Source organism: Pristiophorus japonicus, chromosome 7 (genome assembly GCF_044704955.1).
Source record: "Pristiophorus japonicus isolate sPriJap1 chromosome 7, sPriJap1.hap1, whole genome shotgun sequence".
Taxonomy (NCBI): Eukaryota; Metazoa; Chordata; class Chondrichthyes; family Pristiophoridae; genus Pristiophorus; species Pristiophorus japonicus.
The window spans coordinates 204,985,483-205,001,857 of record NC_091983.1 but is presented as its reverse complement, the minus strand read 5'-3'; the positions used below and the strand labels follow the sequence as shown (position 1 = coordinate 205,001,857).

At 45.8% G+C, this 16,375-nt stretch overlaps 1 protein-coding gene across 1 annotated transcript in view; it reads right to left on the bottom strand.

Moving 5' to 3' along the window:
- Window positions 1-16,375, bottom strand: part of plb1 (phospholipase B1) — a 326,472-nt gene that overhangs the window by 227,705 nt on the left and 82,392 nt on the right. Inside the window, exons 6-9 of the mRNA XM_070884250.1 lie at window positions 7,123-7,199; window positions 5,308-5,371; window positions 905-963; window positions 769-803 (exon numbers count right to left, since the gene is read on the bottom strand). Coding sequence (XP_070740351.1) covers window positions 769-803; window positions 905-963; window positions 5,308-5,371; window positions 7,123-7,199 — 235 coding nt within the window. The remainder of the gene's footprint in view (window positions 1-768; window positions 804-904; window positions 964-5,307; window positions 5,372-7,122; window positions 7,200-16,375) is intronic.

Here is a 16,375-nt window from a genome sequence, read left to right as displayed (position 1 = left end):
TAAGTACCTGAAAGAAAAAAAAAATTGCAAAGCTACAGGGAAAGGGCGGGGGAGTGGGACTAGCTGAAATGCTCCTGCAGAGAGCCGGCACGGGCTCGACGGGCCGAATGGCCTTCATCCGTGCTGTATCCATTCTATGATTCTATGATTCTATATGGTGAAGGTATGGTGAAGGTGCTCCCTCAGCGCTGTAAGATAGGGAGTTTCAGGATTTTGATCCAGCAATGATGAAGAATGAATTTCCAAGTCGGGATGGTGTGTGACTCGGAGGAAGCGTACCCGTTGCCCTTGTCCTTCTAGGTGGTGATGATCGCAGGTTTGACTTATAGGACATAGGAACATAGGTACAGGAGTAAGTCATTTGACCCCTCAAGCCTGTTCTGTCAATCAGTGAGATCATGGCTGATCTGTGACCAACTCCATATACCTGCCTTTGCCCCATATCCCTTAATACCTTTGGTTAACAAAAACCTATCAAATCGCATTAACAATTGATCTTGCATCAATTGCTGTTTGCAGAAGAGAGTTCCAAACTTCTACCACCCTTATACAACTACAAGCTGTTGTTAAATGGAAATAGCAAGCAACTTACGATGGTTAGTTAAATTAGTCACTTATTGCAGCCGAAAGCACACTCACTGCATTAAGTATTATATCGTCCTGATATCGTGGGACTCCTCTCACAATTTAGGGGTTTATATGTGTGAATGGAGAGGAAAATAAAACAAAATAAGCACCACTTCTCAAGAGGAAAAGTTTAATAATTACCTTGTCGATGGTCCATTGTGCTGTGTCGACTCTACCTGCAAGTGAACAGTCAGTGAGGATCTTTGCTCAGTCAACACTATCCACAGAAATAACAAGACCAATTTCCAGCCAGCTTTCATCAAGTGACACTACTCACAGTTAGCGAATCTCCCATCATCGCAATGACTTTGATCTCCGAAGGTCTTAAAGTGTGAACTGCGGAGAGTTATACAAGCCAATGTTAAAAACTTGACAAGATCAGGTCTTACTTTAATATGTATGCTTGCTGCTGATAAAGAATGAGGAGAGCTTTTACAGGCTGGATTTTAACGTGGGCTGACTGGCGGAAACGGGGCGGTGCCTACATTAAAATTGCTGAGCAGCAATTACACCGGTCCACCACTGCCATCTTGAAAGGGGCCTATCAGTGGGTGGCCAAAGCCCCCGCCTGTTTCAGGCAGCAGGCTCTTATTAATAACGGGGTCCTATGACATACATAGGACCACGATTGCCATTTCGGGAGACAGAAAGGTGGAATTTGTTGCCGTACACACTCCGCCATGGATCACCCAGCGGTATAGTATGAGGGCCAAAAAAAAGTGAGTTTTAAATGATTTTTGTGAGGCAAGGAGGAGCAGGAGTAGCTGCTTGGCAGGGGACTGTCCTTATTTTTAGTCCAGGGATATAACACTACGCAGAAAGGAAGGTGCAAGGAGCGGGAGAAAATAATTTATGTTTTTAAGGGGAGGAAAAGCTATCTCCCCATATACCTGCTGGATTCTCAAAGTGAATATCCTGCATAAATTTCTATGTTTCTATATTCTGCTACTTCCCATTGTTGGCATTTGTTGAAGGAGGAGTGTTAGCCAAGGCACTGCAAGGACTCAGTTGAACTTCTTCCAATAGTGCAAGGGGATCTGCAACCTCCACCTAAACAGATTTAAAGCCCACTATAATGTGTGCATCTGTGAGTATGCTCACAGGTTTATAGAGCTGTTGAAGGGTCACCAATGGAGTGCACTCTATGCAGGAGTCCTCCTCTTATTTATTGGGGACTTGGCCTGGAGGGTGTTGCATGGAGCAGTCCCATGCAATCGGTTTTTAAGTCAGTTCATGGACTCCCAGGCCGCCTGCAACTCCTGCGGTCTGGAGGAGTCCGTGTTCCACATATATGTTCAATGTGCGAGGTTGCAGCCTCTCTTCCATTATTTGAAGGGGCTGCTCCTCAAATTCTGGTTGCACTTTAGTCCCACGCTCCTGATCTTTGGGCATCCTGTGCGGAGGGGAGCGGGCAAGTCGGAAGGCCTAATCGTAGGACTGCTCCCGGGCATGGCCAAGATGGCCATCAACCGGTCCAGGCAGCGGGCGGTCGAGGGGGTCGTTCAGCCCGACTAACTGCCTCTCTCCCGTGGGTACATTTGAGCCAGGGTGTCCCTGGAGATGGAGCACACGGTGTCCATCAGTACACTCATGGCCTTCTGCTGGAGGTGGGCACCGGAGGGACTGGAGTGCATCATCACTCCCGGTGACCAAATTTTAATTTGATTTGTTTTACTTCCAAAGTTTAATTTGTGCCGATTTTAGTGCCCCTTTAATAAGGGGGCACTTGATTATTGTTTCAACTTTAAAATAGTTATAGAACTGTTGAATTGGGAGTGGATTAGCCAGTCATGTAATGTTTACAAGACTCAATAAAACCCCAGCCAGTTGGGTTCGGGAGATCCACGATGAGGCATGTGGTTGTGAGCCTGGTGGATGAACTGGTAATGTGTAATGTGATTGTTAAACCTTTTGCTTATAACCCGACTAGTTCTTAATAGCAATGTGTTGCTATGAATTCTTAAGCAAAGAACCCATGAAGCAAATACATTACACCCACCTGAAAGGTACCTCTGACAATGCAACATTCCCACAATGCTGCACTGAAGTGTCAGTTTAGATTATCTACTCCAGTCCTTGCAGAAGGGCTTGAACCCAGAGGTGAGAGTGGTATAATTGAGCCAAACTGATACAGGGGGTGCAATTTTAACTTTTGACAGTAATGTAAAGTGGGTGATGTAGGATTGACCGCCCATTGCACACCTCTTACGATTTTCATTTGCACAATCGCCTGTGTGAGAAAGGAATCCATTACCTTTACCCAGCATGCTTTGAGAAAAGAGGCCAATTTGGACAGCAATGGTTCTTGGGACGTTGACGACTAAAAGGTAACAGCATGACAGCTGGAAAGCTGCAACTACAGCAATTTAGAGGGAGGTTTATCATGTGAGCTGCTTCAAGGTCTGCTCAGTCAGATAAACACCTTGTGAAAGGCTTGAGATCATCATACCTCCCGACCCAGTATATAGAACGTCCGAGATAAGATAAGAGTTAGAACAAACATCTCTCGAGCATAGAATAGTAGTGCAGAGGGCCGCAAGGTGGGTGGATAATTGTGCAATGCCTGCAGAAAAATTCAATTTAAGGAAAGCTAAGCTCCCAGGTAGGTAGAGCTCATGGGATGATTCATGACGCCGGAGTCATTGATAGGAGGAAGATCGATCACCTTTGTGTCCTGGGCACAGATATTGAGGTTGTACTGTTTATACTTGTGCAAGTTCCATTTATATTTTAGTGCATTGTTTATAATTGATAGTAACATTTATGTTTAACTATATTAATAAAACTATCTCTATCAAGTCCAGTGGCAGAATGCTTTATTTAATTGCTACTGAGTGGGCAAGTAAGATTAAACCACTCTCACAGCCCGTTTTACACTACAGCCAAAAATTAAAAGACTGCATCTATTTGTACTAACTGAAAGGCAGCCGTTTCTCTGATAGGCTCTCCATCTTCACATAACCTATTGCTGATTGGTCCCCTTGGAAGATAAGCCACACCCTGAAGTTCCTCTGGAATGTGTAACTGGATCCGCCCAGCCCAAGTTCTGAGTGACTTTCCAATTTGTAATTCGATCCATTTTGACTTCAGAAGACAGAGGATAGATCTCCCTAAAAAACCACCAAGTTCCAGCCAAAGTCCATTACCCCAGCGCAAGTACTGCCTCCGCCAGCTAAAATCCCTTACCCCAGCACATGTGCTGCCTCTCACAGCCGAAGTCCCTTAACCCCCCTCCCCTCCGCCCCCATAGATGGGGCATTGTGTGCAGATTGTTAACAGGTTATTGGGTATGAAGTGAATAATGACAGTGTCGTGACTTCTGGATTTCATCCACCCCAACGATGTCCCTTGTAACACACACACACCGAGCTTGCACGCACCAGGGGGTTGAAAGAACTTGATCTGTCTTCTCTGAGTTCCCTCTCTCACCTCCGATCCCCCTGCCCCCCACCTGTGCCTCTCTCTTCCCCCCCCCCCCAGTTCACTCTCTCCCCACCTCCCATGCTCTTTCTCTCTTCCCACCCCCCCAGGCTCTCCCCCTCCCCCCTGCCCCCCCAAGCTCTCTCTCTACCCCCAGGCTCTCTCTCCCCACCAAGCTCTCTCCCCGCTTCTCGGTCTCCCCGCCGCTGTGGGAGGCTCGGGGCCCCTGGCCCACTCGGGGCTCAGCGCTGTGGGAGACTCGGGGGATTCATGTGGCTGCTCAGTGGAGGCAACGTGGTGTTGGACGCATGTGCAGAAAAGGGTAATAGGAATTGCACTGGGGGGGGAGGGGGGCAGGGGCAGAGTCGGTGATATTTGTCCTAACTCTCGATTTTGCACATGCATCGGGAGACTCATGCGCAGAAGGGAGACTTCGTGCAAATAGTTACTCCAAAATTAAAACTACCTCCAGGGAGCCACAGGCCTCCTGAGCTGACCCTGCTTCATCTATGCTGGATTTATCCGATTAGTCCCATTCACCAGCTCTTTCATAAGAATATAAGAAATAGAAACAGGAGTCGGCCATACGGCCCCTGAAGTCTGCTCCGCCATTCAATAAGATCATGACTGATCTTCTACCTCAACTCCACTTTCCTGCCCTGTCCCCATATCCCTTGATTCCCTTAATAATCAAAAATCTATTTATTTCTAGCTTGAATATACTCAAAGACTGAACCTCCACAGCCCTCTGGGGTAGAGAATCCCAAAAATTCATCACCCTCTGATTTCTCCATAGACCTGCAGTGTTTTTCCTTTGCAAGTATTTATCCAATTCCCTTTTGACATTTATTGTTGAGTCTGCTTCCATCCCCCTTTCAGGCAGAGCATTCCAGATCATAACAACTCGCTGTGTAAACATTTTTCTCCTCATCTCCTCGCTGGCTTTTTTTGGTGCCACTGGAAATAGTTTCTCCTTATTTACTGTATAATTTTGAACACCTCTATCACCCTGTTAACATTTTCTGCTCTCAGGAGAACAAGCCCAGCTTCTTAAATGATAAGGGGATAAGGGGTTATGGGGAGCGGGCAGGGAAGTGGAGCTGAGTCCATGATCAGATCAGTCATGATCTTATTAAATGGTGAGCAGGCTCGAGGGGCCGTTTAGCCTACTCCTGCTCCTAGTTCTTATGTTCTTATGTTCTCTAGTCTCATTTTAATTGTTATTGCTCTCCCTTTCCGTCTGTGTGCACTTACACTTACCCGAATCGGAAGGTGAGCTGGAAAATGTGTCTTCGCTGCAACCGACCCATAGACCCACAACGCTCTAGAAGAGAAAAAGCTCTACAGTCAGACCCGTTCACATCAATATGGCATCGCCACAGCAGTGGTACAAGGGAGGGACACAGCTACCTCTGGGTACGAAGGGAACTGGGCCCAACCATGGAGCACAACTATTTACTGCAACTGCCCCTGTTGCTGGTAATGGTGCTGCCCAATGCAGGACCCACCCATCCAGTGCGGGTAAAGATCTCAGGCTCGATCCTAGCCTCCGCTGCGTTAGCTGATCTCCCAATTAGCCTCAGCACCATTGGTCAGGATTTGCCCTCCTGATCGCTAAATTAGTGAGCCCTACTGGAAAGTGCACTCGGGTGGAGGGCCGGATCCGGCTCCATAGCACGTCTACGCTCGTAACCATGAAAATGGCTGTGCGTGTGAGAGACCGGACTGCTGTTGGTGCCTGGGGAACCATATCCCGGCCTTCAGGAGAGAACGGGAAGGAATTGGACAATGAACAAGAGCTCACTGGAATGCTGCTCAGTAGCTAAGTGGCCTTCTTGTGACAAACACATTCCTCAAAGCAGGCGTCCAAAGCATGTAACTTAAAGCGGCCGCTGTCACCAGAGCTCAAGCCGCGAGTAACAGAAATGTCTTGCTTTAAGTGCGGAAGGCCACTTTCTATCACCCTACAGTCGCTGTAACTAACTCAAGATTTTTCTTTCCTTTTATTGGTTTGTCGTGTGGAGTAACTATTCATGGAATTATTCAGTCAGTCTCCAGGCATGGAATGCAGGCATTGAATTGCATGTGTAGAAAGCACTGCTCCATCCCACTCTCGTCTCCTCACATCCCAAAATATGGAATTTGTTTTGTCCACCTTAGAAAGAAAGGACTTGCATTTATACAGCGTCCTTTAGGGTGCCCCAAAGCACTTCATAGCCAATGAAGTACTTTTGAAGCATTGTCTCTGTTGTATTACAGGGAAATGTGGCAGCCCATTTGTGCACAGCAAAGACCCGCAGACAGCAATGAGATCATACATAATCTGTGTTGATTGAGGAATAATTGTTGGCCAAGACACCGGGTTTAACATCGCATCCAAAAGACAGCACCTCCAACAGTGCAGCATTCCCTGGATGATGTGCTCAAGGCTCAAGAATGAGGCTTGAACTTATGACCTTCTGACAAAAGAGGCAAGAGTGCTACCCACTGAGCCACGGCTGACACAGAAGGATGAAAATCTTAGAGAACCCAATTGGGATTGAATCCTATGTGCAGCACTGAACAAACTGAACTGCACAACAGTGTCAAATTCTACACAAGCCAGCCTGGGGCTTTCTGGAGTGAGATTGCCATTGATTGCCAACTAATGCTATGTTTTAGGTTGCTCTGTGCTGTGAGCCCAAACTCAGTAGGAACTGGCTTGAGATGGCCCAAACTTGTTTCACAAAGGAACGCTGCAGCTAGCAGACAAGGGAGACGATCATTCCATCAACCTGGGCTGGATTCACACCCAGAGCCCAGGGCAAAAGGGACAGCGTTCAAATAAAGCTCATCATATATGAAATCTCCGATCTGGACTGATACTGATGGAAAAGGTTACACACACACACGCACACACATACGCACTCGCAAACTGACCATGAAAAATTCGGTCATTTAACTTAACATTTAACGTAACAGCGGTGAGAGGCAGTGTCTACCGAAAATCGGGGTTTGAAGGCTGGAATCCTATTATGTGCACAGAAAGATCCAATTTAAGGAGAGAAGCTGTTCCAGCTCCAGCTACATTCCTACCTTTCTGTCTCCCGGCAGGTTGGTGTCATTCTCCTTCTCTCCAATATGCGTCCTTTCAGCCGGTTTCTCGGCAAAGCCTGTGGAGAAAGATATTTGACGATCATCACTCGTGTGTGGTTCCATCACAGAGTGAAACTTGAGCTTACTCTAAAGTAAATCAGGAATATAGGGCCGAAGGACATAGTGAAAAAGAGGGAAAAGTAAATTTAAAACAGCTATCGGGAAGAACTTCCAAAAGAGATAACTCAAAAGCCTTTGGATTAATCTGCCAAGCGAAGCAGTGGAGGCAAAATAAAACTAGGGGACGTGGAAAACGCAGCTAGTATGCTATGATGGGAGAACTAGTCTAATGAAGGGGTGATAGGCTGAATGGCCTTTTCTCATCCTTGCCTTTCCTTATCTTAGTTCATTGCGCACTGGTTCTGTATTAGCATGAACTCCACAATGGATTGCCGGAATGGCAGTACAGACCCCACCGTTTAAAATGTCCACATATCAAATGGGCCGTCGTTTATATCAGCCTATAAAGCGATGACTATTATCCATTTGCATTAACATCAATTCCAACGTTGCCGGTTATAGCATCTTCAGCATTCCGTTTATTTCAGGCAGAGACAGCTGTGCACACTCACTAGTTCACACCCCGTTAAAGTTTATCCTTCATTAAATCCGCCGTGTCTGGTCCATTCTTCTAGTTTGGCGTACTTCATCCAGCCTACAGCACAGAATCAGGCCATTCGGCCCAACTGATCTATGCTGGCATTTATGCTCTACATGATTCTCTTGCCACCCCTCTTCATCTAACCCTATCAGCATAACCTTCTATTCCTTTCTCGCTCAGGTGCTCTATCAGTTCTGTCACAGTACCTTTAATGTAGAAAAACATCCCAGAGCACGTCACAAACATATATTCAGACAAAAATGGACACTGAGCCAATGAAGTAGATATTAGGAGGAGAGACTAAAGGCTTGATCAAAGAATTGGATTTTAAGGCTAGTAGAGGGAGGCGGAGAGGTTTAGAGAGGGAATTGCAAAGCTTAAGGATTAGATGGCAGAAGGCATGGCTGCCAAAATTGGGGTGAAGGGAATGAGGGATATACAATCGGGCTGAGAAGGAGAGTCCTTAAAGGATTATAATGTTGGCAGGAGAGACAGTGATAGGGAGGGACAAGGCCATGAAGAGATCTAAATATGAAGATGAGAATTTTAATCTTGAGGCATTGGGGGACCAGGAGCCAATGTAGGTCAGCGAGCAACGGGTGATAGGTGAGCAGAACCTGGTGTGAGTTAGGAGGCGGGAAAGCAGAGGTTTGGATGAGCTGAAGATTATGAAGGAAGGGAAATGGAAGGCCAGCCAGGAAAGCCCAGAGGTAACAAAAGCATGGATGAGGGGTTCACCAGCAGTTGGGCTGAGGCAGGGGCGGAGACAGGCGATGTTACAGAGAGGATAGGGGGTCAAACTCAGCTCAAGGTTAAATAGGACACTGAGATTGTGAACAATCTGGCTCAGCCTGAAACTGTGGCTGGGGACGGGAATGGAGTCGATGAGTAGCAAGTAGAGTTTGTGGCAGGAGCTAAAAATGTTTGCTTCAGTCTTTGCAATGTTACATTGAATTACTAAGGGCTAGACTTTCCACTATGGTCGGCGATATTTCCAGCCTTAGTGCTTTTTTTATTTTTCAGGATCACTGGAATATTGCCCATTTTAAAAACCACCAGTTTTGCCTTTTTAATTTGGGCGATAGCCTTAACGATGTGAAATGGGCCTCAGCGATGTATTCAGTTGTGCAAGGCTGGCATCCATAGCAACGGCCGTTCTGCGCATGAGCGGTTTTTTTTTAGGCAAAGAACTTTTCCCATGGGGATTGACAGAGAGAATAGGGGGCCTGGTCCCCATTAATAACATAATAGAACCTTTCTTTTATTCTAGCCCCTCTTGCTTTATAAAATAAAATCTATCAGCCAACTGAGGTGAAGTCCATTTCCTTCCTCATGGGATGACATACCCTGGCTCTGCTTCTACTTATACTATGGACCAGAGGGGGGGAAATCCCTGACATTACAGCAATGTACTTGTATGTAACTTTTCTCATTTTATTCTCCCATCTCTATTCTGCAGCATGTGATTAGTGATCTATACTGGTTGAGAAATTACAACCTCCCCCCCCCCGCCCCCCATCATTATAAATCACTATAAATGCCCTTAATTTGTCCTCAACAAATACAAAGTGTTAGATGATAGGCAAGAATCAAAAAGGCCCTTAAAATCACTCACAAATTGATTCTCCTGACAGCCTTTTACTACAGATCCTCCCCGTAGTGCCGAGTTATTGCAGCTTTTCTTCAGCCAATTTTTGGGCCAGCGATCATTTGGGAGAATTGTGGGCGAAATGCCGAAAGTAGCGCCTGGCGATAATCTGAGCCATAATCTACAGCACAGAAACAGGTCATTTGACCCAACAGGTCCATGCCAGTGTTTATGCTCCACACAAGCTTCCTCCCACTCTACATCATCTAACCCCATCAACATATCCTTCTATTCCTTCCTCGCTTGTGTGCTTATTTAGCTTCCCCTTTGAGGCTATTCACCTCAACTATTTCCTGTGGTAGCGATATCTACATTCTCACCACTCTCTGAATAAGAACGTTTCTCCTGAATCCGTTTTTGGATTTACCTGAAATATAACTCTTTACAGATTAAACATTATTAAGCTCACCATCAAAGTAGCCAAGAAAACCCTACCTTGAATTAACTGCAGGGTAAGAGTTAAAATCACTATGCTTGCAGTCTGAAGTCCCATTGTTTGTATTGGAACCACTCGAACAACCAGGCAGCTCCTTCCGTCAGAGAGTTAGGTTCATTGAACAACCGTCCGCCACTCGCTGCTGCTTTATGTCGGGAGTCACCTTTTTTCTATCCTCCCAGATTTTACAGCATCTCCGGTTTATCTACCAATAAATAGCTGACTGCGAGATAGAATGACACTTTGGAGTCATCGGGTGATAAATTGCTTAATAAGTCTGTATGCATATTGTATAACAATAAATGTTCACTTTCTCTAACAATTGCACAATCACATTGAGAAACCATGAGTGCAGTTACATCACTGCATTACTAGTACCACGCTATAAAAGAAAGAATTTGTAGTTCTATAGCAACTTTCACGACCTGAGGAAGTCCAAAAGTGCTTCACAGCCAATGAAGTACTTTTTGAAGTGCAGTCACTGTTGTAATGTAGGAAACGCAGCAGCCAATTTACACATAGCAGAATTTCAGGACCGTCACCATGAGAGTTTGGTAAGTGGTAGAGAACGAGGATTTTAAAGGTGAGGGGTGGAACCAAGTGATGTGCTCGAAGGAGGAGAAGTGGCCGGAGGAGTAGGTGGGGAGAGAGAGAAAGGTGAGATCTGCTGATAGGGGGCGATTTAGATGGGGTAGGTGGTGGAAGGTATAGCCAGCCAAACTTCTGTCAAAACCATGATGGCAATGCAGTGATCTATAGTAAGGTCATGGATGGCAAGGGCCTTGTTCGCAAATGAACGGACATTCTTCAGGGAAATGTGGAGAAGGCCGCTGGCAGAGTCTGAGGGGGCGCAGTGGGGGGTGGGATGAGTGAAATGGTAAGGAGGTTGGCGAGAGTAGCCCCCGGCGTGGGAAGGGGGGGCCTTGGCTGGGAACGTCAGTGAGAGAGGAGGATGGAGCTGTCGGGGTTGCTGCTCATAATGAAGCAGCAATGGATGTCTCGATAGACCCTTCAGAGAATGCCAAGAGAGGCACAGAGGGAAGCTGTGGTCTTATTCGAGAGGCATTCTAGACTAGGAAGGTGGAGGGAGAGTAAAAGGTTGGAGGGGTAGTGATGGGTTAGAGTAGGGATTGGAGGGGGGAGGGGTAGTGGCACAGGATCCAAAATCAAAAAGGCTAATGGAATATTGGCCTTTATCCCAAGGGGCTGGAATACAAAGAAGACGAAGCGATGTTTCAGTTGTATAGAGCCTTGGTCAGACCATAATGGAAGTACTGCATTCAGTTTTGGGCATTGCACCTCAGGAAGGAAATATTGGCTTTGGAGTGGGTGCAGCTTAGATTCACCAGAATCAAAGGGTTACATAGAAACATAGAAACATAAAAAAATATGTGCAGGAGTAGGCCATTCAGCCCTTCGAGCCTTTACCGCCATTCAATAAGATCATGGTTGATCCTTCACCTCGGTATCCCTTTCCTGTTTTCTCTCCATACCCCTTGATCCCTTTAGCCGTAAGGGCCATATCTAACTCCCTCTTGAATATATCCAATGAACTGGCATCAACAACTCTCTGCGGTAGAGAATTCCACAGGTTAACAACTCTCTGAGTGAAGAAGTTTCTCCTCATTTCAGTCCTAAACAGCTTACCCCTTATCCTTAGACTGTGTCCCCTGGTTCTAGACTTCCCCAACATTGGAAGCATTCTTCCTGCATCTAACCTGTCCAGTCCTGTCAGAATTTTTAAAATGTTTCTATGAGATCCCCTCTCATCCTTCTAAACTCCAGTGAATATAGGCCCAGTCGATCCAGTCTCTCCTCATATGTCAGTCCAGCCATCCCAGGAATCAGTCTGGTGAACCTTCGCTGCACTCCCTCAATAGCAAGAACATCCTTCCTCAGATTAGGAAACCAAAACTGAACATAATATTCCAGGTGAGGCCTCACCAAGGGCCTGTACAACTGCAGTAAGACCTCCCTGGTCCTATACTCAAATCCCCTAGCTATGAAGGCCAACATACCATTTGCCTTCTTCACCGCCTGCTGTACCTGCATGCCAACTTTCAATGACACCCAGGTCTCATTGCACCTCCCCTTTCCTAATCTGCCGCCATTCAGATAATATTCTGCCTTCGTGTTTTTGCCCCCAAAGTGGATAACCTCACATTTATCCACATTATACTGCATCTGCCATGCATTTGCCCACTCACCTAACCTGTCCAAGTCACCCTGCAGCCTCTTAGCGTCCTCCTCACAGCTCACACCGCCACCCAGTTTAGTGTCATCTGCAAACTTAGAGATAGTACACTCAATTCCTTCATTTAAATCATTAATGTATATTGTAAATAGCTGGGGTCCCAGCACTGAGCCCTGCGGCACCCCCAATGTCAGTACATTACCCCCAATACCATGTGCTTTGATTTTGCACACCAATCTCTTGTGTGGGACCTTGTCAAAAGCCTTTTGAAAGTCCAAATACACCACATCCACTGGTTCTCCCTTGTCCACTCTACTAGTTACATCTTCAAAAAATTCCAGAAGATTTGTCAAGCATGATTTTCCTTTCATAAATCCGTGCTGACTTGGACCGATCCTTTCACTGCTTTCCAAATGCACGGCTATTTCATCTTTAATAATTGATTCCAACATTTTCCCGCTAAATTATGAGGATAGATTGCATAAACTTGGCTTGCATTCCCTTGAACATAGATGATTGAGGGGTGATCTGATCGAGGTGTTTATAATGTTAAACGATTTAATAGGGTAGATACAATCCTTTGGTGAGGGAATCAAGAACGAGGGAACATAATCTTAAAATTAGAGCTTGACCACTCAGGTGCAAAATAAGGGAACTCTTTTACGCACAAATGGTGGTAAATCTGGAACTCTCTCCTCCAAAATGATGTAGCACCTGAGGGTCAATTGAAGCTTTCAAGACTCAGATGGATGGAGTTTTGTTACCAGAACAGCATGATGTCACTTTAAGGACAAATTGTACACAAAATAGCTGTGCTCAGGCTGCCCCTAAACAGCAGTTTTAAAAGGCGGTACCTGGACCGGTGGAGCTAGACTGATAGCTGTACAGGTATCTGAGACATGAGGGAGGCAGCCAAGTCCTGAAGGCAGTGCAGAGAAGAGCCTCAAGCCTGTTTGCTAACTTCAAAGGCATAGAAAGAAACGGCAGACTTGCATATAGTGCCTTTCACGACTACCGGATGTCTCAAAGTGCTTTACAGCCAATTAAGTACTTTTTTTGGAGTGTAGTCACTGTTGTGTTCTCCTTCTTAGGCAGTCCCCCGGAGTTGAGGATGACTTGCCTCCACACTAAAATGAGTTCTAAGGTGACTGATGAGACCAATGTGTGATCTACAGTCTCTGTCACAGGTGGGGCAGGTGGTGGTTGGAGGGACGGGTGGGTGGGGTGCTTGATTTGCCGTACACTCCTTCCGCTGTTTGTACTTGGCTTCCGCGTGCTCCCAGCGAAGAGGCTCGAAGTGTTCTCGAATGCTCATCCTCCACTTTGTGCGATCTTGGGCCAATGATTCCCAAGAGTTGGTGGGGATGTTGCAGTTTTTCAAGGAGGCTGTAACCTTTAAAGGTTCTTGGACAAGACACCAATAGGCAGCAGGCAGTATGTTTGAGCAATAGATCGAGATTTAGTAAGCTTACAGCATAATATACTTAACAACAGATGACAGTTCAACGGGTAGTTAACAGCCCTTAGTTTCTGGAATCTGTCAGACACAGGTGACGTCGTCTTCAGTCTATTAGTTGTCCTCACAGTAATCTCTGTTTGAAGCTATTCTTTGAGTATTTGATGTTTTAACCCATTTTGAGTCAAAGGTTCATTTGGCCAGTGTCCATAATTAATTCTAGTGGTCAAAATACCACTGTTACTCAAACCAAAGGTAGCATCTTGGCTACGCTTGCTTCGAGTAATTTTCCAACAACCCGACTCTTTCCATGTTTTTCAAGTTTATACATTCTCTCACATCATTGGAATTTGCCTTATCTCTCTTATCCCTGGCTCTGAGCAATACACGGTATAATACCAAGGGACCCATTTCAAGCTGTCTCCCTAGTCTTGATGATGTCCGGACTACCTCACTTTAATCTATTCAGAAGGGTACCTTAACTCCCATGATCTGCCTTATTTTATGTTTCTTACACTAGCTATAGCTCAACTATCTTTGTAATTAATTTCATGAAACAAACTCTAATTTCTACTTTGTTATCTAATGTTATCTAACAATTTGACCTTCACTCGCAGCACAGGGCTGCATGTTTTCTGAGTTCAGTCAAAACTGCTTTTGACTGCCTTTGCGTACATTCGACCATTCCCATATCTGCAGAGAATCATGTTAAGATTAGTTGGTCAATGACTGCAATTGAATATATACATAGAAACATAGAAACATAGAAAGTAGGTGCAGGAGTAGGCCAATTGGCCCTTCGAGCCTGCACCACCATTCAATATGATCACGTTTATGATTCCCATCCACTACGAATCTCTAATTTGAGGGTGTCCTTGAAGTGTTTTCTCTGCCCTCCTGGGGCTCGCCTGCCGTGACGTAGCTCAGAGTAGAGTGCTTTCGGGAGTCTAGTTTCGAGTATGCGGACAATGTGGCCGATCTGTCCAAGCTGATTGAGATTGGTCAATGCCTCGATGCTGGGACTATTGGCCTGAGAGAGAACGCTGGCGTGGTGCGCTTATCTTGCCAATGAATTTTCAGGATTTTACGGAGGAGCGTTGGTGATACTTCTCCAGTGCTTTGAGGTGCCTACTGTACATAGTCCATGTCTCTGAAGCATATAGGAGGGCGGGTATCACTACTGCTCTGTAGACCATGAGCTTGGTGCCGGGTTTGAGATCCTGGTCTCCGAACATTCTTTTCCTCAGACAGCCGAAGGCTGCACTGGCACACTGAAGACATCGTGTCACTGTTATAATGTGGGAAACACGACACCCAAATTGCGCACAGCATGCTCCCCCAAATAGCAATGTGACAATGACCAGATAATCTGTTTTTGGTGTGATGATTGAGGGATAAATATTGGCCAGGACACCAGGAATAAATCCCCTGCTCTTCTTCTAATTAGTGCCATGGGATCTTTTACGTCCATCTGAGAGGGCAGTTGGGGCTTCGGTTTAACATCTCATCTGAAAGACAGCACCTCCGACAGTGCAGCATGAGTTATGAGGAAAGACTGGAGAAACTTGGGATTTTTCGTCTGGAAGGCTGTGTTAGCCATGACTCAGTTGGTAGCACTCTCGTCTCTAGAGTCAGCAGGTTGTGGGTCCAAGTCCCACTTCAGAGATTTGAGCACAAACTCGAGACTGATGCTATAGTGCAGTACTGAGGGAGTGTTGGAGGTGCTGTCTTTTTGATGAGATGCTAAACCGAGACACTGTCTGCCCGCTCAAGTGAACATAAAAGACCCCATTGTGTTATTTCAAAGAAGAGCAGGGGAGTTTTATCTGGTGTCAATGTCAATATTTATCCCTCAATCAACTTCACTAAAACAAATTATCTGGTCATTATCTCATTGCTGTTTGTGGGATTGGCAAATTAGCTGCCACATTTCCTACATTACAACGACTATGCTTCAAAGGTACTTCATTGTCTGTAAAGTACTTTGGGACATTCTGAGGTGGTGAAAGGTGGTGACTGGGAACTAAATATTCAGGGGTATTTGACAATTCGGAAGGACAGACAGAAAGGAAAAGGAGGTGGGGTAGAACTGTTAATAAAGGATGGGATCAGTGCATTAGTGAGAAACGATATTGGCTCAGAGGATCAAGATGTTGAATCAGTTTCGGTGGAGATTGTTATATATGCAGACTATTGATATACTCTCTGTGTAGTCACTGTATAGTTGCATACGTTTACCTGATGTATTATCAATAAGGTTTACACTGTGTATATACATGCTGGCATCACTAGAGGGTGCAACTGGTGGAGACCGGGATTTCCTGCTCTGGTGGCAGGGGCTGTATAAAAGAGGAGCCACCATGCGGCTGCCTCACTCTGGAGTTACGAATAAAGGACCAAGGTCACTACAGTTTGAGTACAACACATTGCCTCATGGAGTCATTCATAAGTACATTACAGACATAATAACTGGCGATGCGAATACGGACTTTCACGCAATTATGGCTATCTTTGGCTCACTAAAAGACTTCGCAGAGGGTGATGATTGGAATACCTTCACGGAAAGGCTCGAGCAATATTTCGTGGCAAACGACCTAGCAGGGGAGATGGCCACATTGGAGGAGAAGCGCTGACCAGATGTGGGCCCGAGGTCTACCGCCTCATCAGGGACTTACTGGCACCCACGAAGGCCAAGGATAAGACATACAATGAGCTGACTGAACTAATTCACGACCAACTAAAATCAAAAGAGAGCATCCTCACGGCCAGGCACAGATTCTACACTCACCGCAGACCTGAGGGCCAGGAGATTGCAAAATATGCTGCCGACCTCAGGAAACTTGCGGCACTGTGTGATT